General features: G+C 40.4%; 1 protein-coding gene across 1 annotated transcript; it reads right to left on the bottom strand.

Moving 5' to 3' along the window:
- On the bottom strand, nucleotides 1-26622 carry arhgap27 (Rho GTPase activating protein 27). The gene is made up of 17 exons (XM_058406632.1): nucleotides 26461-26622; nucleotides 24103-24924; nucleotides 9365-9832; nucleotides 8819-9043; nucleotides 8645-8725; nucleotides 7099-7206; nucleotides 5953-6024; nucleotides 3187-3254; nucleotides 2974-3061; nucleotides 2785-2886; nucleotides 2600-2698; nucleotides 2384-2489; nucleotides 1436-1660; nucleotides 1003-1080; nucleotides 790-918; nucleotides 604-709; nucleotides 1-425 (listed from the first exon to the last, which is right to left on the bottom strand). The coding sequence occupies exons 2-17, from the start codon at nucleotides 24865-24867 to the stop codon at nucleotides 251-253; spliced, it is 2895 nt and encodes a 964-aa protein (XP_058262615.1). The 5' UTR covers nucleotides 24868-24924; nucleotides 26461-26622; the 3' UTR covers nucleotides 1-250.

Raw genomic sequence — 26622 nt, 5'->3', positions numbered from 1 at the left:
CTATATATATATATATATATATATATATATATATATATATATATATATATATATATACGGGCACTTCCATCTAATCTGATCGAGAGAACTAAATATGAAATACTATGCCCAAAATACTAACATGGCTCACAGCAAGAAATCTTATAACAACAGCTGACCCTTAATTTACTTTTTTCCTTTTTCTTTGTTCAAATATTTCGTAATATTCCTCTCAAATAATTTAACGTTGAGCCTTTTTTAGGTGTTCAGGTCACATATGAAAGATTGTTTCGAATTCACTCAGGATGAACTCGATGATCTGATTCTGGAAGACCATGTATGCCGTTATGTTGGCCGACTCCATTTCGGGCCTGAGCAACGTTGGACCGAAGACAATGGCCACGTTCTGCAAAGTCATCCTGTTCTCATCTCCATGCTCGATAACTCTGAAAGAAAAAACAGAGAGAGACACAGGAAGTGAATCAGGAAGATTTTGATTACAGAAACTGGCCAGAAATGATCAAATCATGTGGGCTACTTTTACTCCCTCTGTAACATAAAACAAACAGAACACTGTGAAGGCTGTAAATTAATAATAATAATAATAATAATAATAATACTGACCTCCTTAAATGACTAAAGAGAGCCTCCATTGTGTCATGGTTGTATGGTGGTAAAGATTTCACCAGATCACGTATATAGGACACCCTGCTGTTGTAGTCTGGAATTTCTACAGCAAAATAAAAAACGTTAAGCCTTCAATGAACGTTAACAGTGTAAATTCTGCCATGTTTGTATGAAGGTACTTACTGATGCCCTGGACAAAGCTGTTGAAGTGACTGTAAGGGAACAAGGGCTCTTGTAATTCCCTGAAAAAGAGCTTCAAGGCTCCTGTAATGACATGGATGTCCCAGTGACCCTCCTCCAGATCTAGATCCTCTGTTGGTGTACATTAAAAAAAATATGAATATGACTTGTTGAAGGAAGAGAAGGCTGACAAGCATTACAATGCAGAGATCTTACCGTGATCAGCCTTGAAACGTAGCTTCTGAATCACAGCTAAGTTCCCACTAACTCTGTAGATTCCATCCACCCCCAAACCTGGGAGAAAAAAAATAATCACCATCCATCCATCCATTGTCTATACCCGCCTTAATCCTAATTAGGGTCAAGGGGATCTGCTGGAGCAATTTAGAATGACCAATCCACCTAATGTACATGTTTTTGGACTGTGGGAGGAAACCGGAGTACCTGGAGTAAACCCACACAGGCATGGGGAGAACATGCAAACTCCACACAGAAAGGCCCCTGCCTGTTTGACCCCGGGATTCAAACCCAGGACCTTTTCACAGAGGCAACAAGCACTAAGCCAATGTTCTGCCCTGAATATATCACCAGTTAAATGTAATAAAAGTGAATTAAATTGTGATCTAGTACACGTATAAACACAGCATACCTTTTTTCTCCACCATCCGGATGCACTTCATCACGAAGCTAGGCACGGTACTCCTCTCCTGATCACACAGATTTTGCAGATGACAGCCGAAGACGTTTTCTCTAATATAGCCTTTTTCCTTGACTGACTGCAAAGTAGGCCTCTTGAGGAGAAACTTCCGGAGCTTGTTGCGGACCTTCTTCTGGTCTGACTCGGACGCGGAAGTAGTAGAAAGCTGCCGACCTGCTAACAGACAAACAAGGTAGACAAAAGGTAGAAAGGTTTACTTGGGCTTTTATTTTTTTACTATCCTGAAACCAAATACAAAATACCATATACAAAAAAAAAGTTTTCTGACAAAAATATGTATACGATGCTTTATGATAGCAGTTTTACTTGAAATCTTTTGATTTTAATGATGACTATTACAGTTCAGCCTAGTAGACTCTTCTTTAGGAAATTAAGACAGTAAACTACATTGCCAAAAGTATTGGGACACCCCTCCAAATCATTGAGTTCAGGTGTTGTTTTTCAGGGGTTGGCTTTAGCCCCTTAGTTGCAGTGAAAGGAACTCTTAATGCTTCAGCTTCATACCAAGACATTTTGGACAATTTCATGCTCTTTGTGGGAACAGTTTGGGGATGACCCCTTCCTGTTCCAACATGACTGCACACCAGTGACCAAAGCAAGGTCCATAAAGACATGGATGAGTGAGTTTGGTGTGGAGGAACTTGACTGGCCTGCACAGAGTCCTGACCTCAACCTGATAGAGCACTCTCTGTCCTGGCACAGAGGTGGTGGAATGAACTTCCCCTAGATGTCCGAACAGCCGAGTCACTGACCGTCTTCAAATGACAGCTGCAAACCTACCTCTTACTGACCCAGTGTAGGCCAGATATAAAAACCCCTTTCTGGGTTAAGAATTCACTTCATTGTCCGCTAAAGTGTGATATCTCTGCCCCATATTACCATTGCTTAGCCGTCGTTTGTCCGCGTATGATTTGTCCTCCTTTTCCGTGTTAGAAGACTTTTCACTGGTTTCCTCGTCATCATCTGAGTGATGCTGCTCCATGTCCTGAGCCAGAGAGAAATAAATACATTTTAGTATTACTAAAACCTCTATTAATTATCTATAAACAGAATCAGATTGTTTGGACGTTGATTATGGATATTAATCGGACTTACAAGTTGCCGTATGGTGTCTGTTATTACTTTATGCCAGTCGGTGATGATGCTGTCAGTGTCGTACTGGATCAGGAATTCTGCTCCAGCTCGACTTTTTAGCTAAACAAAACGAAAAGGAACATTTGAACCCCAATCATCCAGAACAATATACACCAGGAGTATATGAGTTGGCCTCGTTTCTATACCTCCAACACATTTTTTTTGCTGGACTTCTCCTTTGCGGCCCATCCGATTGTCGCTCCTTTTAATTCCACAGTGAATTCTGGAACGATCTGATTGGTCTTGCTCTGTGATACAGAAATTTATTCGTAAGCTCTTGGTTAAAATCGCATTCAGTGGCATCGAGTCATGAGAGCTTATTATGAAGCGCGTACCGATGCTCCTGTCGGGTTGGACTTTGGATCCTTGTGGAATATTAGAACCCCTCCGTGAAGAACCGTCCATGACTGAGCCCAGTTCTTTCTGTGGAAACGATAATGACGAGCAAGTTATGTTAAACGAAATCCTGAAACCCTTTTCTACCTTTATTTGTTAATATCCCTTATAAATCACGGCAAATCGAGGCAAAAACAATCCTTTGTCCTTACCGTACTTTTTTCCCATTCTCAGATATCTTGGTTTTGTTAAGGATTCCAGCTTTCTCCAAATTTGAAACCTAGAAATGGGAATAAAGGATATGGGTTTCAGAGTATATGATGGTTTTCAAGAGGCAGCACAGGAACCTGCAGACTGCTTGTGTGTAATCAGTTGCTTATGTCAATTTTATTTATGCCACAATTCTCATCTTAGCATAAATTTACTCTCCAGTTATTAGTACACAGTGTGGCTGTGTCCTTCACCAGCCTTACTTAATATGGATACAGATTTTGCAAATTATGACAAGAGTTCCATCAGTAAATAACACAGAATATACACCGATCAGCCATAACATTAAAACTACCGGTCTAATATTGTGTAGCTCTTGTGTAATCTGAAGCAGACTCTGGCAAAAAGAATTTCCTTTGGAATTAATAAAGTTCTATCTTATTTTGTCTCATCTTATCTCCCATTTGCTGCCCAACCAGCTCTAACCCTCTGAGGCATGAACTCCACAAGGTATCTGACACCAAGATGTTAGCAGCAGATCCTTTGACTGCTGTAGGTTGCGAGGTCAAGGTGAAGCGTCCGTGGGTCGGATTTATTTGTGTCCAGCACATCCCAAAGACACTCGATCGGATCTTAGGAAGAAGCCTTTATTATCACCACATTACAGCACATTGAAATTCTTTTCTTTCTATATCCCAGCTGAGGAAGATGGGGTCAGAGCACAGAGGCAGCTATGATGCAGCACCACTGGAGCAGAGAGGGTTAAAGCCCAACAGTGGCACCTTGGCAGTGCTGGGACTTGAACCCCGACCTTCTGATGAACAACTCAGACCTTTCACCACTTGAGCCACCACTGCCCCTGTTGTTGGGAGATTGGAGTCCAAGTGAACTCCCTAAAACCATTCCTGAACAATGTCTGCAGTGCATCAGGGCGCCACCAGATGGCACCTTTCGACCATATGAACATTTTAAGCAATTTTTGCTACTGTAGTTCTTCGGTGGGATTGGTAGATGGTTAGTAGCATGGTGCAGCTGAAGCATGTTGGGTCCATAATCCAGAGGCTGATGAATCAAAACTATCCACTGCTAGGCACTGCCTGACCTATGGCCTATTTTGCTTGGACAGTGGGAATTGCTATGCATGCAAGGTCACACTGTCATGACCTTTACAGCACCACTGGTGTAGTAATATTTACATTTTTTACATATTTTAATAACATTTTTATACAACTGAGCAATTAAGGGTTAAGGGTCTTGCTAAGGGGCCTAGCATTGGCAGCCTGGTGGGCCTGGGATTCAATCAGTAGTCCAACACCTTAACCACTAAGATATCACATCCCCATATCATGCAAGATTCCCATTCTTGGGACGTGGGTTCGATTCCCAGGTGGCGAACAAGATTTAGTGACTCAAGTGGTTAAGGCCCTTAACCCTCACTGCTCCATGGCTGACCCTGTGCTCTGACCCCAACTTCCAAAGTTGGGATCTTCAGAGAAAGAATTTCACTGTGCTGTAATGTATATGTGACAAATAAAGGCTTCTATAAGATGACCTAGTCTTTGCTCCTCACATAATGGATATTTGGAAATGCTCTGTCCAGTTTTCTAGCCATCACAACTTCCTCCTGTCACTCAGATCCACTGTATTGTAGTTGTATTAAAAAGCTGACCAAAATAATATAATAATAATAATAAGTAGCTACTGATTTTTTTTAGTTTCATGTATTTCATGATTATATAAGTGTCCATCTTCCATCCTGTTTATCAGCAGTTTAAACGTAAACGTTATCTAGACTGAAGTTGGCTTTCACCTTCCTTCAATGAGCCATGTCTCTACTGGCCTGTAGATGGCGCTGTGAAGTGCACTAATATCACGTACAGCTTCCTGCTTCAAATCTAAAAAAAAAACTGTTTGAAGCTAAGTGTAATGAAAATCTTTAATATGTAAATATTTTTAATTAACAGACCTGCATTTAAGATTATTGAATGCAAGACAATTCACACTTATTTTCATATAAAAAAAATCTGATTTCTTTACAGCCTTGTGCTTATGGCTGAATCCCTGCCATGCTGATAGTCACTACAACACTAGTGCACATGTCGTACAATATTGCTTAAATACACATAACATTATGACCACCTGCCTAATACTGTGTTGGTCCCTCTTTTGCTGCCAAAACAGCCCTGATACATCCTGCACTGTGTATTCGAACACCTTTCTATCAGAACCAGCATTAACTTCTTCAGCAATTTGTGCAACAGTAGCTCGTCTGTTGGATCGGATTCACCACTGTTCCTTTCTTGCACCACTTTTGATAGATACTGACCACTGCAGACCGGGAACACCCCACAAGAGCTGCAGTTTTGGAGATGCCCTGATCCAGTGGTCTAGCCATCACAATTTGGCCCTTTTGGTCAAACTCGCTCAAATCCTTACGCTTGTCCATTTTTCCTGCTTCTAACATCAACTTTGAGGACAAAATGTTGACTTGCTGCCTAATATATCCCACCCAGAATCTTACATCCAATCAGTGTATATATTAATACATTTTTGCTCATTTTCATAACAGGTACCATTAGTTCTGGTTGCCACTGTATGTATGTGTTATGGTTATAGTATAAGCCTGTAATTCTATGACAGCCTGCTGCTAAGGATTAAAATGTTCCCTTTACTACATATCTATAACACCATGAAGCAGACCGGATAAATTTCTACTAACATGGAACATTAACGAAGTGGACGTATGAGTGGACGAATCAGAGACTTACATTATGCATCGTTTCTGGAGCGCCGAACATATCACTGTCTGAAGCGTTCCTCCGATGATTTAAGGGAAATTTCTGTCAGGGAGAAAAAGCCATTTACGTCTCCATCAAATTGTTTATTTTTTTTTACAACCAGTGTTACTGAAATTAAGAAAATATGTAATAAATATTTATATATGTATGTATCATTCAACTGTATCTTAGATGATGGAAAATATAGTAGGAAAATATCTAACCATGACAAACATGTTAAAATCAAACAAAATCTTAGTGATAAATATTATTTTCTTATTCTTGTTTCAGGTAATCACATAAAAAAGATGGACATCCTGCGTAGCACTTTTACTTTATGGTCAAAGATTTTGTTTCAGAAATGAAAAAAAACCCAAAACAAATAAATTCTGTTGTTATGGCATTACTTTTCAGCCCCAACAGGATTGTGAACTTGATCATGACCAAGCAAAAACTACATTTCCTGTTGTTGTACTTTTTTGTTAAGAGTGCTGAAAAGCTCAGATTAAATAAACATGAACCCGTGGCTCGGCTTAAATTCTACCCCGTCTTCCTCCACCCTGACACACACAGATCTAGGATACTGAATTATTATGAATTACTCTAAATCATCGATTTCGGAACATAATATAATACAGCAAAAAATAATGAGTGGATTATTTAGTTTTATTTCTAGTTCTTATAGAATAATATTCTTATAGATTAGCTTGCGCATGGTGACCTGGGATGGACGCACCATCCATGTCATAGTCCTGCTGTGTTCCTAACCCAGAGTCTCCATGACCCTGACCAGGATACAGAAGCTATTGAAGATGAATGAATGATTTATGGAATCTCACAGGAAGCCTATATGATGTCAAAATAAATAAAATGAAAGGGTTCTGATCTTTTTTCTGAAAGCACCGACAAATCAGGGGTCCAACATCGTCCCCTGGTGGGACAAGCTGCATTGGAATTTGATGGACGGCTCATAAATCACACATGTAAGTCTATGAAGTGATGATAAAGCAATTCTGAAGATGAGTGAATTTTATTCATATTATTATGCATCATGCTCCAAGGGATAATATACTTCACTGCATGGGCTGCAGCAGCACTTAAGTGTGTGTGCGTGTGTGTGTGTGTGTGTGTGTGAACCTCGTCTTGAGATCCTGTGCTATTCCTCCAGGTTCTCACTGATCCAAGTCCATCCTGCCCCACAGTCCCACCATTTCCCACTGTGCACTGTCGCAAACCAGCAGAGAGCTGAAATGAAAGAAAAGAGAGTCTTTCATTAACTTCTCTCTCATTTTAAAGGCAAAAGAAATAGAATATAAAAGTATAATATAATATCATGAAAATAGTCATGGACAGTTAGTGCAGGTCAGAACTGGTTGGAAGTTTGTACACATCTCAGATCTATCGAACTTCATCAAGTACCACAGTTAGGTATTAAAGAAGTCAGGTGAGAGCCAGCAGCCAATCAGAGCGAAGAGAGAGAGAGAGAGAAAGAGAGAGAGAGGGAGGAAGAGGGAGGGGGGAGGGAGAAAAAGGAGAGAGAGAGAGAGAGTCTGATCTATAATGATTCATCCAGCTTTAATAGCAGCTTAATCCCAGTCAGGGTGAAGCTGGATCCAGAGCTTATACCTTATACTGGAACCACTGGATTCAAAGCACACACCCCAGATGAGACACCAGTCTATCACAGTGCACCATACACACACACATACACACACACACACACACACACACATACATACAGCGCTAAGGTATCTGATGCACCGATGGAAGTTAAAGCCTTTTTCTGTGTAATAGAAATGTATTTATTCTCTAACGTTTTTGTAAGAATCTAATGAATAATTCGGATTTATATTTTTTTCTGTGTGGAATGTTTATTGTTACTCAGGTTTGCAATGTTGTTTCCAGCCAACTGACTGACCACTAGCTACATTTGGTGTATTTTACTAATTCATACACTTAATTCACTATCTGGATTTAATCCGCTTATCTAGATTTATCTTGCTTTATTCACCAGGCTGCGTTTTAGCTATTTTCTGACCTAAAAACAATTTCAGGAAAAGGCTAATGAATGAAATACGGGACAAATACATGTAAGTACATATTAAAGCCCATGTATTGATATATTTTTCTGCACCGAAAATTTTATTGGGTAGTTTTAAATTGCTTTAAAACTGAGGAGAAGTAGTGAGGAGATCAGCCTTTTTTTGGGGAGGTTTAGGAAAACTCTCCTGGGTGAAGCTCATTCCTGAAGCTTCACCCAAGAGTTTGGGAAAAAGTCACTGTTAAAATAGTTCCAGGGTATTATATCATGATGTTAAAGATCCAGCTGCAGGATCCCGTTCTCTCTTCGACTCCACAGGCAGGGAATAAACCCAGACACTGAGGGGTTAACTCTCAAGCCTGGATAAAGTGGGAGGGTTGCGTCAGGAAGGGCAAAATCTGAAATACGCGGATCGGATAATCTGTTGTTCTGACCCCTAGTACAGAGCAGCTGAAGGACAACAACAACATTTTCATGTTAAAGTGATCTGTTTTTGTGTTCCCAGAAACGTCTGTGTCATCCAGGTGAACAGGGGTCTACATATGTGTAGAAGCAAGAAGTGGGAATCTTTTCTGAAGCAGATTAAAAAAATAAATAGGAATAAAAAAAACATTCATTAATCAGAGAGTAGGTTTCACTTACTTCAGGTAAGTTCCACTCAGACTTGGATCCATCTTTCAGGTAGTAATATGTCTGTCCCCGGTCATCCAGAGACTTGATCCACTGTCCAGACAAACATCCCAATTATAAAAACTGTGAAAAGATGTAACTCAGAAATGGTTATATTCTGTAATAAAAGTCTAAACTAGCACTTACCTGCTCTTGGGTATGATTGTTGGTGAAGATCCAGACTCCATCAGGGTCAACGTTGAGCGTCCAGCCTGCAGGAGCACTGTGGTCTAGACACGCTCTGGGAATGAGCGCTTTTTTCACGTGAGCCAATGAGTATTCTGAAGAACCGGCAAAGGATAAAGCATCCTCCGTCCCCAGAGGTGGTGGAATATCTTCTTCATGAGGGTAGTCTTCCTCAGGGAGGGGAGGCTAAAGTTGGATGGAAGGTAAACGTGTGAAGATTAGACTGTGATAGACTGAGTTTTATTATAAGCCTAAATCTTCCCTCAGATTGAGATGAAATCTTAGATATTTGTCTACATGCAGACATCACTCTGTGTACTCTAAAAGATCTAAAACGTTTTCCCCCCTATTTTAGCAGTAACTCACAGTGTTTTTAATCAAGCTTGATCATGTTTTGATATCTAGCATGAAGCTTCACACCCTTATTTTACCTTCCAGGAGCTTATATATGAACTGAAAACTACAGGCTGCATGTACAGTGGAAGTTTCTGTGTGTGTTTTTAATACCGGTGCCCCTTCCTGCAGACTGTTTCCCGATAAAGGTGGAGTCAGCAGACCATCCGGTGGGTCCCAGGAACTCTGTCCAGAGACGGGGTTAAAAAAGTAGTGTCTTCCAGTCTTCTCATCCAGCACCTTCTGCCAGTCTGATGTCCATTTTCCTCCATCTGTGGGTGAACATGCTGGGGACAGGGATGGTGTCGGGGAGACAGGAAGATCCTTAGCTCCCACGTCAGACCCCATTGAGGAGCTAAGAGGGTAATCCCAAGTGCTTTGACCTGTACTGGGATGATAGTAGTACTCTTTTCCACTTTCCTCGTCAGTGTGGACCTCCCATCCCCTGGAGCCTAGAAGGAGAGTGTTGTGGAGTCCAGAAGGGTCTGAAACACCCCAAGCAGAAGCGGAGGGCAAGCTGCCGATGCTTTGACGGACCCTGGGCAAGTTTACGTACACGGCCGACAGATCTTCATCCTCAACCTGGATAGAAATGAATCGATAAATAAAAATCTAGATCATATATATATTCATTTTGTGTTTACACTATATTGCCAAAAGTTTTGGGACACCCCTTTGTGGGAACAGTTTGGGGATGACCCCTTCCTGTTCCAACATCACTGCACACCAGTGCACAAAGCAAGGTCCATAAAGACATGGATGAGTGAGTTTGGTGTGGAGGAACTTGACTGGCCTACACAGAGTCCTGACCTCAACCCCATAGAACACCTTTTGGATGAATTAGAGCGGAGACTGAGAGCCAGACCTTCTCGTCCAACATCAGTGTCTGACCTCACAAATACTCTTCTAGATGAATGGTCAAAAATTCCCATAAACACACTCCTAAACCTTGTGGAAAGCCTTCCCAGAAGAGTTGAAGCTGTTATAGCTGCAAAGGGCGGGACAACTCCATATTACATTCATGTGCATGTAAAGGCAGGCGTCCCAAAACTTTTGGCAATATAGTGTATGTCTCTGTTTAGGACAAGTAAAGTGCTCATGTAACTGACACAGCAGGAACACAAATACAAAGAAGCTTCAAGGTTTGAGGTAACAACATTTGTTTAGTCAGATGCTCTGTGCTAAAAAAATCTCTTCCTGTAGACAGAGGAAATAAAACACACTGAGAATACAACCACTGCAACCTAATCACTCCGGTTCAGAGACAGCCACGTAAGCCACAGATAGAACAAAAGAAAAGACTAAACCATAGTGTACACCAACACATGCAGGGCATCTTCCGATAGTTTAGTGTACTTTTTTACACAGCAACAACTTGGTGTTAAGGATTTTTCCTGGAAAGTCATAACAAAAAATTCTCAGGAAACAGGGAGGAAATTTCCCAGGGAACGTATGTTCAATGTACATTTTGGAAGTTTTTACACAACAGCAAGAGATGAATGAAAAAACACACTTGTTCCCATGCGAGTAGAGGGTTTTGGAACCAGCGCAGATGCCTGAAACACTGTACTGAATTTTTGCATAATTCTACCCACAGATTTATTTATACACTTAGAAAACATCACGTGTTTTTCTCAAGTACCTGCAAATGACCGCAATGTCTGAATAAACATGTATTTATACTGCGTCATCAGATCTATTTTAGATTCATTAGTGCAATAAGGAATAATAAAAAACATCTCAACACCTTTAGGCTTAATTTCTACGATTTTGTTCCATCTTTTCATCAATATAAAACATACAATCAAGTTGATAAATCAAGTTGATTAGCACCAGATGAAACTGCAGTGATGCAACTTGCCAACTTCTGCATGTATTTTTACACGTTTACGTTGATGAACTCGCAGACGTGTATTAAGACTAGTGTATCGCAGGCTTTAAACAGATCAAGAAAAACGAAAAGCCACCAGCTAGACAACGTGTCAGCTAGACAAACTGTCATTAAGCTTTCTAAAGGCTGAAACCTGAGTAGTATATATAAAAAGTTGCTACCCCCAAAGCCCACAGCTATTTCTGTTCACGCTCATAGTGAATCTCACACACTGTCTTAACAGCATCGTGCCATAATTCAAATTACATATCAATAAATCAATATTGGACCAATACCTAAAGCTCTGTCATATTGGCCGGTTTGATTAGCTGAAAATGAACATCTTGGAAATATACACCTTGTTGTAGTGCAAGAAACTGAGGATTAAACATCACCCATGACTCAAAACCAATGTTTAGACGCTTAGACTGACATGGTCTTCAGCCCACCTGTATCCCAAAGAGAGATTTCTGGAAAGTCACACCTCTTTTGATGAGGCGTTTCTGAAAGACAGAAAAACAGAGAGAAGGATGGACAGATTGAAAGAAAGACAGAGAGAAGGGCAGACAGATTGAAAGAAAGACAGAGAGATGGACAGACAGATTGAAAGAAAGACAGAGAGATGGACAGACAGATTGAAAGAAAGACAGAGAGATGGATAGACAGATTGAAAGGAAGACAGAGAGATGGACAGACAGATTGAAAGAAAGACAGAGAGAAGGGCAGACAGATTGAAAGAAAGACAGAGAGATGGACAGACAGATTGAAAGAAAGACAGAGAGAAGGGCAGACAGATTGAAAGAAAGACAGAGAGATGGACAGACAGATTGAAAGGAAGACAGAGAGATGGACAGACAGATTAAAAGGAAGACAGAGAGATGGACAGACAGATTAAAAGGAAGACAGAGAGATGGACAGACAGATTGAAAGAAAGACAGAGAGATGGACAGACAAATTGAAAGAAAGACAGAGAGATGGACAGACAAATTGAAAGAAAGACAGAGAGATGGACAGACAGATTGAAAGAAAGACAGAGAGAAGGGCAGACAGATTGAAATAAAGACAGAGAGATGGACAGACAGATTGAAAGGAAGACAGAGAGATGGACAGACAGATTGAAAGAAAGACAGAGAGAAGGGCAGACAGATTGAAAGAAAGACAGAGAGATGGACAGACAGATTGAAAGAAAGACAGAGAGATGGACAGACAGATTGAAAGAAAGACAGAGAGATGGACAGACAGATTGAAAGAAAGACAGAGAGATGGACAGACAGATTGAAAGAAAGACAGAGAGATGGACAGACAGATTGAAAGAAAGACAGAGAGAAGGGCAGACAGATTGAAAGAAAGACAGAGAGATGGACAGACAGATTGAAAGGAAGACAGAGAGATGGACAGACAGATTGAAAGAAAGACAGAGAGATGGACAGACAGATTGAAAGGAAGACAGAGAGATGGACAGACAGATTGAAAGAAAGACAGAGAGAAGGGCAGACAGATTGAAAGGAAGACAGAGAGATGGACAGACAGATTGAAAGAAAGACAGAGAGATGGACAGACAGATTGAAAGAAAGACAGAGAGATGGACAGACAGATTGAAAGAAAGACAGAGAGATGGACAGACAGATTGAAAGAAAGACAGAGAGAAGGACAGACAGATTGAAAGAAAGACAGAGAGATGGACAGACAAATTGAAAGAAAGACAGAGAGATGGACAGACAGATTGAAAGAAAGACAGAGAAATGGACAGACAGATTGAAAGAAAGACAGAGAGATGGACAGACAGATTGAAAGAAAGACAGAGAGATGGACAGACAGATTGAAAGAAAGACAGAGAAATGGACAGACAGATTGAAAGAAAGACAGAGAGATGGACAGACAGATTGAAAGAAAGACAGAGAGATGGACAGACAGATTGAAAGGAAGACAGAGTGATGGACAGACAGATTGAAAGAAAGACAGAGAGATGGACAGACAGATTGAAAGAAAGACAGAGAGAAGGACAGACAGATTGAAAGAAAGACAGAGATGGACAGACAAATTGAAAGAAAGACAGAGAGATGGACAGACAGATTGAAAGAAAGACAGAGAAATGGACAGACAGATTGAAAGAAAGACAGAGAGATGGACAGACAGATTGAAAGAAAGACAGAGAGATGGACAGACAGATTGAAAGAAAGACAGAGAGAAGGGCACACAGATTGAAAGAAAGACAGAGAGATGGACAGACAGATTGAAAGGAAGACAGAGAGAAGGACAAACAGAAAGAAAGAAAGAAAGAAAGAAAGAAAGAAAGAAAGAAAGAAAGAAAGAAAGAAAAAAGAAAGAAAGAAAGAAAGAAAGAAAGAAAGAAAAAGAGTTAACAAATAGTTCAAAAGCATAATAAGAAAAGAGAAAAGCTTATACATTGTTATATTGAAGCTTAATGATACGAGATATTCATGTGGAATTCCTTCATTTATTACTGCCATTAAACTTAACTTACATTTACAGAGACATTTCATTTATTATCTGTTGGAGTCCATCACAGACCATCGCTCCAGGATAAACTCCACTGAGCATTATTACACTTAATCACAAACCCAAACCATACACACAAAATATTATATATTACATAAAACTCTTCTTTTACAGTGTTTGCAGACTGATGCAGGGCTGTGAGCTTTAACGGGATGTCCAGGGTCCATAACAATACCTGATCAAGACATTCGAGAAAAAAATAAAGACTACTGCAGCTATTAAGCTTTGAGGGAGGAAACCCTACTGCTTATTTCTGTAAAATACTGTCGAATCTCACTTTAGTGCATCTCACCTACTTAACAGCATTGTGTCTGTGTGCCATTTACTCAGTAACACATCACTTACAGGCTGTGAGACTGCCATTTTGAGTAACATCATTATTTGGAAAGCGAACTTCTTCGCCAAGTTCTCCTGTACCATCCGTATTGAACTGGGGTTGCATCGGTCAGCATTCGGCAGGAAGGAATTGGTGCTAATGAACTCAGAAACTATGCTGACCTGTCAGTTCCTCAGGAGCTCCTGGTTGCACAACTGCATGTGAATATAAACTGTTGCAGGACTGTCCAGTATCACTGTCCAGTGTCACTCAAATGAGGATGAGGTTCCCTTCTGAGCCGGGTTCCTGTCAAGGTTTCTTCCTCATATCATCTCAGAGAGTTTTTCCTCACCACCGTCACCTCAGGCTTCTCATTAGGGATAAATAATAACTTAATTTTAAACTCTGCTATTTTTATTCTGTGTTTCTGTACATCTGCTTTGAGACATTGATGTCCATTGTTAAAAGCGCTATACAAACAAATTAAATCAAAATCATTGCCTGATATCTTACAGCAAAATATGCCTAAGATATGGTTGTGTGACAGAGGAGGAACAAAAGAGAGAGAGAGAGAGAGAGAGAGAGAGAGAGAGAGAGAAAACAAGTTCTTAAGGGAGATATGCAATTCCCAGAATGCATGCCACCTTTTTGAGGATAAAATTAGATGAGCTGAATGTGTTGAGCCAACAGAGACACGGATATACCCTGCATATGTCACTTTAGAAGTAGGCTAAAGAAGTGAGTTAAAGAGAAAGATATATGAAGAGACGGAGCAATGAACGAGCAAGAACGAGATGAATGGAACAGACAGAAGATAACTGACTGGACACAGAGATCTACTGGAAGGCCAAACAGAGGAATAGTAGATGATATCCCTTCACTGTTGGCTTGATAATGACACACACACACATTTGGTGTAACACACCCAAGCATTCTATGAAGAACACGAACATCTAATTTCTTCACACCATGCAGTGAACACACACTTTGGCACGCTACACCTGCCACGAGGTTTCTAACAGGAAGAGTGCAGAGTAGCTTCTAAAAAGCATTAATATGTCGAAAAAGTTACGCTAAAAATTACGCTCAAACTGTGTTATTAGAGCAGAGATGATGCTAAAATCACGATGGAACTTGTCTGGCTTGAGGTGTGTGTTTACGGGCGGTTTTATGAAAACTTCTACCTGCTTTCAAAACCCCAACAAAATCTCCGCTAAGCTTCACTCCAATGGCGCCATTTGCAGTTTTACTCGTACTAAACATCCAAGACATAATTAGAGTCATAAGATCATACATTATCAAAACAGGTCATCATCCCGGGATAAAGCCCCGAGCTTACCTGGGGATGCAGAGAGATGGCCGTTTTGGGCCGGCAGCTGAGCCGAACCTTGGAGTAATAATCCATCATGGTTCTGATCAGGAAGCTCCAAAATGTCAAGAGTGAACTTTCATGGTGGTAGATAACCTTATTGCTACCTAACCTAGCGTAATAATCAACATCCAAATGAAAACAGCAGCATCTTCAGGAAGCTGCGTGCTCAGTGTTTTGTGGACAGAGGAAAAGAGAAGTGCTTGCTCTGTGCTAGTGGGGGAGGGGGGAGTAGTGTGCTATTGAGAGAGTGAGACAGAAACAGAGCGAGAGAGAGAGAGAGAGAGAGAGACGGGATGGGACGGGTAGAGAGAGCAGGGTGTACTTTTGCAAACTAAAGCTGAACGGATGAAACGATCGTATAATCATACTGAAGGAAAATACTGAAAGAGAGAATGGGATGATTCATTTCATTACACTCTCTTCTCCTCCTCTCAGGGCTTAAGAAAGTGTCGGAGGAGAGTGTGAAGAAAGAAAGCTTGCCTTCAGAGATGCAAATTCAGTTTACTGTTGCATTCTCTCACGTACTCTCGCACAGACCCAGCAGAAGTCAATGGGTTCGTTTCTAAAACCACTACAGACTATCCAGATACACCTTCCTCGTGTCTGTTTCCTCATCTCAGAAACTTGAAATTAAAATTTACACCGATAACTTTCATCTGTTTTACATAACTGCCAACAATATCTGTGACATGCTCCATATTAAAAATAATCGTATAAAATTTACATAAAATATTTGAATCGGAAAAAACAAAACAAAATCACATTTGGACATTGTAAAATTCGACAAGGTCATAAAAAGAAAATATTAAGAGACTAACATGATACTCGTGTATGAATAATAAATAGTTCTGATTAGTAGGAAAGAGACTGAGCTGGGATAGTAGCTTAGTAGCTTGAACCCCGGGCCCACCAAATTGCCCCTCCTGGGCCCTTGCGCAAGGCTCTTAACCCTCAGGTGTATAAATGAGGTAAGTTACATCATACATTATTGCACAGTGAAATTCTTCCTTCTTATATCACATCCTTGGTGGGTTGGGGTCAGAGAACAGGGCCAGCAATGATGCATTACCCCTAGAGCAAGGGTGGGGGGGTTAAGGGCCTTGATCAAGGGCCCAAAGGTGGTATCTTGGCAGTGCTGAGGCTTGAATAACCCCAGAGCATTAACCAATTAAGCCACCACCCCTGCCAGTGTAAGTCTCTTTTGGTTAAGGGTGTCCTGCCAAATGCACTGAAAATAAAAAGCAGCTAATAATGTGTGTATAGAAAAAGTGAGCGGTTCATATGTGTGATTGAGTGTGTGCTAGCTAGAACAATACACAGGATAAAGAGTGTACGTTGCTAAACAGTTTCCTTTCAGTTGCAGTGAGGGTGAAACAACTGTGTGGGTGTGGCTAGAGATTTTTTTTTTCAAGGACGCGAGTGAGCGTGTGTGTGTGTGTGTGCTTCTTAACTTTACTTTACTTTACTCACCCCCACCCCTCAAACTAACCAAACAACACATGCACACACACTTCCTCTGAAATGCAGAAGGTTTCCACCAGACAGACGATGCTAAAATGATATCAAGAGCCACAGAAATCTTGGTAACTGATTTTACTACTGCACATTTATTCAATCCTCAACTCTTGAGTTCCTTCTCATAACTTCCTTTTCACACTTCTACTTTGAGCATATTTACCCTGATAATTTTAGACTCTGACTTCTGCCTACGTTTTCCTCTCACTAGCTGAGGCGTCGATGTTGATGCCCCCGCCGCATGTTGTTCTTCGCACTCTATGATAAAACTCAGACGCATGCCAGACACGTCTGGTCCATTTTAAAAATCGTGTATTTTCCTCACCCTGTGGTTGAGGCAGCGTGTAGTAGCTGGCTGGGGGGTTAAAAACAATCAGGCTTCCTGGTGTAGGTGTAGTTTGTTATTCAAATTTTCAGCTTGACAACCTAAACCTACATGACCTCACTTCTATAGAGTGCAGCGCTTGTGATACCAGTCAACTGAACACTTTCCCTTGCATATTCACTTAAGCAAATATGCTTCCTAAGGCAGCACAAGGATTCGGCCTGTCCTGCGATTTTAAAAAATGGTCAGATTACTGACTTTTCCATCAGTAGTTAGGTTAGTTTGCTCAAGCAAGTCATATTTATTCATCCAGATCTGAATAAATGTAATGAGTACATTTTTAAAACAGTCAGTCGAACCTCAGGAGAGATCTGCTTAATGAAGCCAGAGCCCTCGAGAGGCGTCTCGTCTTAAAACGGCAGTAGCACACGATGTACTATAATTGAAAGTATTTAACCTAGAGAACGTGGACATTATTGTGTGAACACACACACACACACGTACACCTCGTTGGATTTGACACCAGTAAATTGTTTCCACCCATAAAACTGGATTTCACCAAGACTCTTTTCGTCTTGGGAAACATTCAATCTAAAGACAGAAGTGAATCGAAATTCTAGATCATCACTTTCTAAAATACTCAAAATAGCCTTTTTTTCAATGTGAAAACGAACTGAAAGTCTCTCACGCGTTTATGCTGCCTAATAAAGTGACCAGTGAGTGAACCGATGTTTTTTTTTTTCAAGGAAACATATATATTTATTTGATTTACTATACTTTAAAAGGCAAAGGTTAGGATGTCCCATAAAATGTGACCTAAGTTAATAGAAAGCAGCTGAGAAATACAGAATATGACCAAGAATCTTCATGCTAGTCCGTCCGTCTAGCGGAGACGAGGAAGATGATAGAAATGAATGAGAGACATTGTGGAGGACAAACTGAGAAAGCATACAACTGCTTACTTAATCAAATTACTTCTTTCAATGGAACAGCGCCTGACAAGGCAGACAAGGACCCGATCACACCACACACACACATGCACAGTCTCTCTTTCTCGCACAGAAGCACTATTGAGGCCAAACTTCCCTCTCCCCCTTAACGTTATATCATCAAGCGTGGCCTGGAATCTGGATTAACTCACTGATGGTCTGGTTTAGTGCACTGTAGCAGTCTAGGCAGCGCCGTAGTATCGGTTATACAGCGATGCCTGGGAATGCTACAGATAGAAAGAGTCTGATTATCAACCACGCACTCTCCTCGGGCAGGGGACGGAAATATGGCACGTTCATCTAAGATTTCTGGTCGAAATACCTCGATATCATGATCTGAAGTTTCAAAGCTGAACAGAAACCAATCTCCTGCAGGTTAATATCCATCCTAAACATCCTGAAAATTTCCTGAAATACAAATCAGGAAGGACTGCAGTGAATACAGTAGAGCCCTCGTGAAAATATGTAAAATATTTGTACCCCATCTGACATCACAAACTGTTTTGAATGGCAGGGCCTTGCAGGACAGGCAGGGTGGTTCATCGCAAACCCCACCAAGTACCATTTGAAACAAGGAAGTGAGCACACAGGAACCAAAAACGGATGTTACTTAAAAGCACATTGACACAGACTCAAGAGACACAACCTAATTTTGGTTTTAATCGAAACTAGACCTGAACGAACGCATTTTCCATAACGAAGATTAAGACAAAGAATCCGAATTAAAAGCCAGAGATTTTACATGATAACAGATTAACCAGACTTTCATCAATGCTGCCTTTTTTTTTTACTGATGTTGGCTTAGAGAAATCCCCTTTAATAGAAATGCTGACAATCCACCTCAGTCAGCTGACACCTGCAGATAAATATAGATTTGTTGTGTTCGTTTGTTGAGCTCAACGACGTGAGCTACTTCATCTGAAATAACGTGATTAAGACGTACAGTAACGACGTAGCACACTGTATGTTTATATGATCGTTGCTCATAGTGGGGATTTGACAGCTCGTTACATTACCCATTGACACACAAGTCATAAAGGGTGGTGATTAAAGGCTGAAGCCGGGCGAATGACACATTTAATGTGATGATCATTACAACACTCAGTGATGTTCCATGTTTCAGGTCATGGTGGATGGACAAACGCTCAAGCCATAACATCAGGGTTTTATGGGATATACCTGATTTTAACAGCGTTTATAGAAAGTTTCGTCTGATCTAAACAAAAATCAGACAATAAGCAAACGCCAAGGAGTCATTATGACACGACTAAAGAACCTTATGGATGAAACATATAGAAAAAGCACAACAATTAGACCTTAAAGTGCACATATTCTTCACATTTCTTTGTCTACGCTAATCTATACCATTGATACTGTTGTCACTGTAATAAAACACATGTGAACTAAACCCAACATCACATATTAACCAAGCACAGACTGGGAGAGACAAACCGTTTTGCTCAGATTCTTCTTGGTTCTTCTCTTCCTTTTCGCTGTGCTCTCTGTACTCCAGGCTCCATGTGACATTTACATGCAAACCAAATTGTTGCCTGTTGCTTTGATGTTTCCTGGGCAGAAGGCTGAGGAGCTTAAATGCAGGGTGGTACAAAATGCTAGGCCACAAAACAGATAATATGTCAGAGCAGATTATTCTAGGGGAAACTTAATGATCACGAACTACAAACTGTACTTATGTTAATAACAGTATGGAACAATAGCAGCAGGGTTGTTGAATGAATCCATTAAAATGGAATTGACATTGAAAGTCCTTTGCACAGAAATGCCTATTATTTACATAAATTACCTAATGTGTAAGCAGAAGCTAAACCTCCCCATGTGCACAAACCACACACACACACACACACACACACGCAACTGGTCTGAGCAGTTCTGCTGCATTTGTAACGCTCCACAATACAGAAGCTACAGATGTGCTTGCACTGAGACAGCTCTGTGAAGCAAACACGACAAGTCGATTCCACCTAGTGAAACCCGAATCCGCTGCATGAATGTCTGTAGTCTTTATTATGTTTATTTGTTATGACCGCATATAGGGTCATACCCAGGTTTTTTTTCTTTCTTCATTAAACAGTAATAAAAATAGCTTTGATGTGACACCGAAGGTCAGCAGTTAATGGTCAGAATCATATTCCTGGATGTTACAATCGCAGCCACGTTACAAAACAAAGTCGACTCTCAGAAAAGCTGAAGTGTTGCAGCTACGAAAGTATTCCTGAGCGTTTTGTAATCAGGTCAACAGTGTTATTGGCAACTCCCTTAATCACACCATTCCATTTCACAAACCATACAGTTACACACAGACCTCTGACCCACAAGATGAGACATCACATACGTGTTCTCTTGATGAAAGAACCCTTCTATATTTACCACATGCCTGATTTCTAAGCAGAAGGTGAAGCTTCTCCGTTTATAAGAAGCAACTTAACGTGTGCGGCGTTGTCAGATCCGAGTCCAAGCGACTCCTAATATAATATAGGAATAATACTGTTCACAGATTTGGAAATATAATTGGAGTAATTATCTTAGTAAATTGTAAAATGTAAAAGATGAACAGTGCCATCAGCTATACAGTGCATCGTTTGTGCTCTACAGTATATACACAAGCTGCTCTATTACAAAAAGTACACAGAAACCACACTGGCATTAATAGAAAAATCTTCCATCCATCTATCCATTTTCTATACCCACTTTATTCCTAATTAGGGTCACGGGGATCTGCTGGAGCCTATCCCAGCACACACTGGGGGAAAGGCAGGGGTACACCCTGGACAGGTCACCAGTCCATCACAGGGACAGACAACCACACACACTCACACTCACTCCTATGGGCAATTTAGAATAACTAATCAACCTAATGTACATGAGTTTGGACTGTGGAAGGAAACCGGAGTATAGACAAATCAATAGAATGAAAGTTTTTACCCAGTCTGAAGTTTTTTTTTTTGTCGTATCTTTCCATGAACCAAACTCTTTGTGTACCCCTTCCCATGGACTCATGGGACATGATCACACACAAAGATGCAGTCACAGATATCTGTGTACATTAGGTCATAGAGAAATATTATGTCAACAACAGTCCCAACCAATGCACTCTCACACACAAAAGACAACCACAGTCATAAGTCAAGCTCCGGTGGTGCAGTAAGCAGCTAGAGCCCAAATTAGCATAAGTTGGCCTGTAGCCTGCTGCACCTCGGCTGGGCCATACTTGGACCTCTGATCGCCATGGAGACCAGAACTTCGGTGGCAGACTTCCAAAGGGGCCTTTAGTTCTTTCCAAAAGAGCTCTGGTTCACTGTGGAGTGAGATTCGCTTCCTCACTTCTGTTTATTCATCTACATGGACGTGTGAGAACAGAGTTGTGCTGAAAACTAATGAATTGTATTAAAATATTAATTAATAAATTAACCGCTGAGAATTTCTTACGTCACAAAATTGTTATTAACTGGCATTAATAGAAATTGCACCGCATACTGTGTACTTCTGTACAAAATATTATCTATCTATCTATAATATATATATATATATATATATATATATACACGGTCGCCATGGCTACCTGCTACTTTTACGTCCCTTTTAGGATGCGCATTTTCAGAAACGTAGATTATCCGCGAAAAGTCATTAAAACGCAAAAGGAGAACTTACTTTGCTGACATCAAAACCTCTGGTGTTTCAGGAGCTGGAAAAAAGAGGAAGCAGATAAAGGCTAAAGGCGCTTCCTGATTCACCTGGATTTCCTACATCCTCTACACCAGAGACAGTGCCGCAACCTACCGTGCAACAGGTGTGTGTTTATTCCCCGGTCAAGAGCCTTCAGAAGAACAATGTCCTTCTGATTAAATCCTCCTGAAACTACGAGCGAGCTTAGAGCAAGATGATGATGATGTGTGGAAAACAGGTAGTCGGGTTTGGGAAGCTGGTCCGTAGGGAGTGTTTACGCACTCGGAGCGCTTCAACTTAACCCTTTCAGCGCCTTGGCACAAAAAAAAGCAGCTGGACTGTGTGGACTGTGTAACTCCATCCAGGAAGAGGAAAAAAACAAAACAACAGCTTCACTCTTATACACTGAGTTATTTGTAGTAGATTTGACCACATCATAGAGATAAATAAACAATAAATCTGATGGAAACACTGTGGTCAATTTGGGTCAGTTGCTTCACCATAGTCAAATAGACTGGGTGAAGAAATCAGTTTAGAAGATTAACAAATCCTCTTAGATGTGTTCAATTCTGATGATGAGGATATCAATTACCCACAAAAACAGATTATTAGTTATTACACTGAACTTTATTAGGATAAAATATAACACGGTTTGCTAATGAAAAATATGACTTAGTGCATTTTGTTAATAAGTTAGTTTAGACATGGTTTATTAATCTATTTTGCCCTCTAGTGGAATAACTGACATGGCTTGTCCAGGTGTTTTTGACACGCCTGATCAGATTATGTGAATTTATCCAAACACCCTCAGCTGGTCATTTCACAAAAGCCAGTGTCAAAATATCTGTTAATACATTGTTAATACAAAACAACATTTTTTTGTAGTTAAAAAGCACAAGAGTCTGCTTAAGGGCCTGTTTCTTTGGGTGCCCCATAGCAATAGAGCAACCAAGACATGCATCTCATTCACATGCAGATCACTTGGCACATTACACCATGGTGATGAAGGCTTTACTGACTGACCACTTGGTAATAAATCAGTGAACTCTAATGTTTACAGAAAGGGAAGTTAACTGAATGCACACACACACACACACAGACACACACACACAATCTAAAAATCGTATTTGTGTTGTAAATGATCTACCATGGAACTATATGGAATCTTAACAAATAAAATAATGATAATAAAGTAATAATAAATATTTTATTTTTTTAACACAACACATTATCACTTGATAATACAGTCACAGGTCACTTTAGGAATCTGCTGTTGTGTGATGAAGAGAATTACACAATTTCACATACACTAATCAGGCATAACATTATGACCACCTGTCAAATATTGTGTTGGTGCTGCCAGAACAGCCCTGACCCGTCCTGCACTGTGTATTCTGACCCCTTTCTATCAGAACCAGCATTAACTTCTTCAGCAATCTGAGCAACAGTAGCTCGTCTGTTGGATCGGATCACACGGGTCAGCCTTCGCTCCCCACGTGCATCAGTGAGCCTTGGCCGCTCATGACCCTGTTGCCGGGTCACCACTGTTCCTTCCTTGGACCACTTTTGATAGATACTGACCACTGCAGACTGGGAACACCCCACAAGAGCTGCAGTTTTGGAGATGCTCTGATCCAGTGGTCTAGCCATCACAATTTGGTCCTTAGTCAAACTCAAAGCTCAAATCCTTACACTTGTCCATTTTTCCTGCTTCTAACATCAACTTTGAGGACAAAATGTTCACTTGCTTCCTAATATATCCCACCCACTAACAGGTGCCATGATGAGGAGATACTCAGTCTTATTCACTTCACCTGTCACTGCTCACAATGTTATGCAATGTACATAATTCTAAAGCCAGTGCACAGTCCCAGGCTTTAACCTGAGGATACCTTAGTTACAAGTTACCTTGTACATCCTGACACCTCAGCATCAGCTCTACTTTTTAAATTTAGTTGATATACAGCGCCTCACAGTGGTCAAGCATATGACAAACACTTTGTGAATGGACTGATTGTGTTTCACTCACACAGGCCATCCTTTAGAAACAGAAATGTGTTCCAATGCAAATACCTTCATCAAAATTCACAGTACAAAATTTACTTGAGTATAATATCTGTACAAGAACAGTTTTTTTAATGAGACAAATACTTGTTTTGCAGTTTAGAGCAGGAATCACTCTGACCTGAACAGAACATAATATATAACTGCAATCAATCCTCATGGTGATGAATAAAGATAAAGATAAAGATGGACTGTACCTTCTCAGAGAGTGGAGGTGGTATGTCAAAGGGAGATCCAGGAGAAAATGGAGGGGACATTGAGGAAGTAAAATCTGGAGAGACCAGCGCTGAGTCTACCTCCACTTTCCTCTCATGGTCTTTATTATCCTTAGACACCGAATCATATATATGGTCTTCCTTAAGCTCCCATATTTTTGGGTCCCAGCCGGCCCGTATGAGCATCTGAATATCCTCGCTGAGGTCAGTAGGACTAGGATTTTCATTTGACTGAATCTCTGTTACTGTTTTTTGCAAGGTAGAGGTAGGGATGTGAGGAAAAGAATTTGTTGAACCATCTTGGCTAATATCCACCTGAATCGCTTCTTTATACGAATTGCAAGGATCAATCACCGGTTCTGTTTTAGCCTCCCAAGGCTCATTGTCAAAGGATTTGTTTTGGTACTGATCACTTGGAATGAGAAACGTCGGGATTTGGTCTTTAATGGACACCTCCAGAGACACGGGAGGCACTGGGTCAGAATATGTTGTATCCTGAACTCCATAATTTAGAGTATCCTGTCCACTTGAAGGTCGAGTAGTCTCATTTCCAGAGGGTAACACCGTGACATATTGAGCCGGGATAAAGAACGGCTTGGTCGCCTCGTCTTTGCGTACGTGCCACCAGTAGTCATTGGTCTTGGCCACCAGCACATAGCGTTCGTTGGGTTTGATGGACACTTGCCGGCCATCACGTGTCTGGTATTCGAACTGAAAGTTCACTAGCACCAGCTGTGGGAGTGACATGGTTTCGTAGCTCTCAGCGTCCACAGGGTCAAAGCTCACACTGGACAATCATTGCAGCTGGAGGTCAGAAAGACAAATGTTTAAAAGAGACAAAAAGATATTTGAATGAATTTCAATCCAAATCATGAACTGAAATGAAAATAGACCAAGACTTTCTTTTTTTGGGATCATCAAATCAATCAAACTATTCATATAGTTTGAAATATTTTGGTCCTAATAAATTCTTCAACGTGTTTATCAACCTTTCCAAAAAAACCTCATGTTCTTTTAGAAAAGAGGAATGTGGATAGACAAGAGGAACAAAAACCCTACTTCTGCCGGATCTATTTCAAGTGCAGTGAGCAAAAGGGCGAGGCCGGCTATGTGATGCACTAAGCCTTAACAACAGACCTGAATCACCTGCAAACATGAAGAGCTGGTTCTCCTCACACAAACTCAGTCTAGTCAGGAAGTACTCATTTTCAGCTTAGATATATTTTATGACAAACACCTCTTTTTTTTAGGAAGTGTTTACATATGATCAAATACTGAAACTGAGTGTATACCACAGTAAAAGCTCATGACTCATATATCTACTGGTAAACAAATATATATGCTACCAGAAATCTATTACACCAGTAGATCCTTGCTGTTAACACTTTATATATTAGCACTACATGAAATAAGTGAAATATTCACATATCACAAGGTATCACTTGCAGGAAGCAAGCAGAGACATTTTACCGAAAGGAAATGAAGTCACAACCCACAGAACAGGAAAGAGTTCAGCTGTCTGCACGATGTGCCATGTACACCAACCTCTGGTTCCCACAAAAGCACTGTTCTAACATGACTGTACACTAAGCTCCTGTGCAAATATTTTTGCTTTATCAACAAAACAAAAATGTAATAAAAGTGGATATATTTCCATGATGGTAATATCGGTATCTTTAAATGTTATGCGAATTATTCAGACATCTGCTTTGAAGCTGATTGTTAAAAAAATGCTGATTAGGAATTTTTTCCTAATAATCACTGTTATTTATTAATTAATTAATTAATTTATTTATTTATTTTAAATAAAGTTGCTTTTTTTGTACTTGGATTAAAAGACCAATCAAGCCCGTGAAATCGTTTGCTACACAAAGCAGACGAAACCAAATCAAGGAGAAGGTTATACATATAAATACAATGAATATATACTATAAAGTCATTTGTCATTAGATTACATGTCATCAGTGATTTACCCAACAGTGTCTGTGTGGGTGATGATGTCACACCAAGGTGTTTCCAGGTGTGGCATGTCACATATGCCAAAAATGTGAAAACACGGTAGAGAAAATTAAACTAAACTAAAAGTGTTGTCATTTCATTATCTTTTTTATAATTCCTTTCCATAAATTATTGCTGTTTATCTGTGATCCCTGCATTATGATTATGATCTTCAACAATATTATGGTTTTATGGTGAGGTAAACATTAACAGCTTCCCAAAAGGAGACAACTCTCTGTTTATTTATCACACACACACACACACACACACACACACACACTCTACATGAATGGATTTGGCTTCAAAGGGTGTAAATGAAATGTTCGATAATAAAAGTCTTACCTATAGTGAGCATGGAGCAAGCTTCTTTGCACAAACACAACACACTGACAGGTAGCATGCCTTCACTTTTTCCGCAAAATTTCGTTGGAAGAATAAAAATTATAAGAGTTCAGCTCAGTGCACGACGCGTACTGTGTGCAGGCGGTGTGTGTGTGTGTGTGT

This window comes from Hemibagrus wyckioides, linkage group LG13 (assembly GCF_019097595.1).
Source record: "Hemibagrus wyckioides isolate EC202008001 linkage group LG13, SWU_Hwy_1.0, whole genome shotgun sequence".
NCBI lineage: Eukaryota > Metazoa > Chordata > Actinopteri > Siluriformes > Bagridae > Hemibagrus > Hemibagrus wyckioides.
The sequence above is the reverse complement of the archived record's forward strand: the minus strand, read 5'-3'. Positions and strand labels throughout refer to the sequence as shown.

What these genes read in the sequence shown, in the direction of transcription:
- arhgap27 (XM_058406632.1), bottom strand. Translation starts at nt 24,867, where the DNA reads ATGTCACTCCCACAGCTGGTGCTAGTGAACTTTCAGTTCGAATACCAG. An exon ending in CTCCAGAAACGATGCATAAT is followed by an intron (nt 3,255 to 5,952) that starts GTAAGTCTCTGA and finishes TCCCATTTCTAG; the next exon opens with GTTTCAAATTTGGAGAAAGC. An exon ending in CAAACGACGGCTAAGCAATG is followed by an intron (nt 1,661 to 2,383) that starts GTAATATGGGGC and finishes TTTGTCTGTTAG; the next exon opens with CAGGTCGGCAGCTTTCTACT.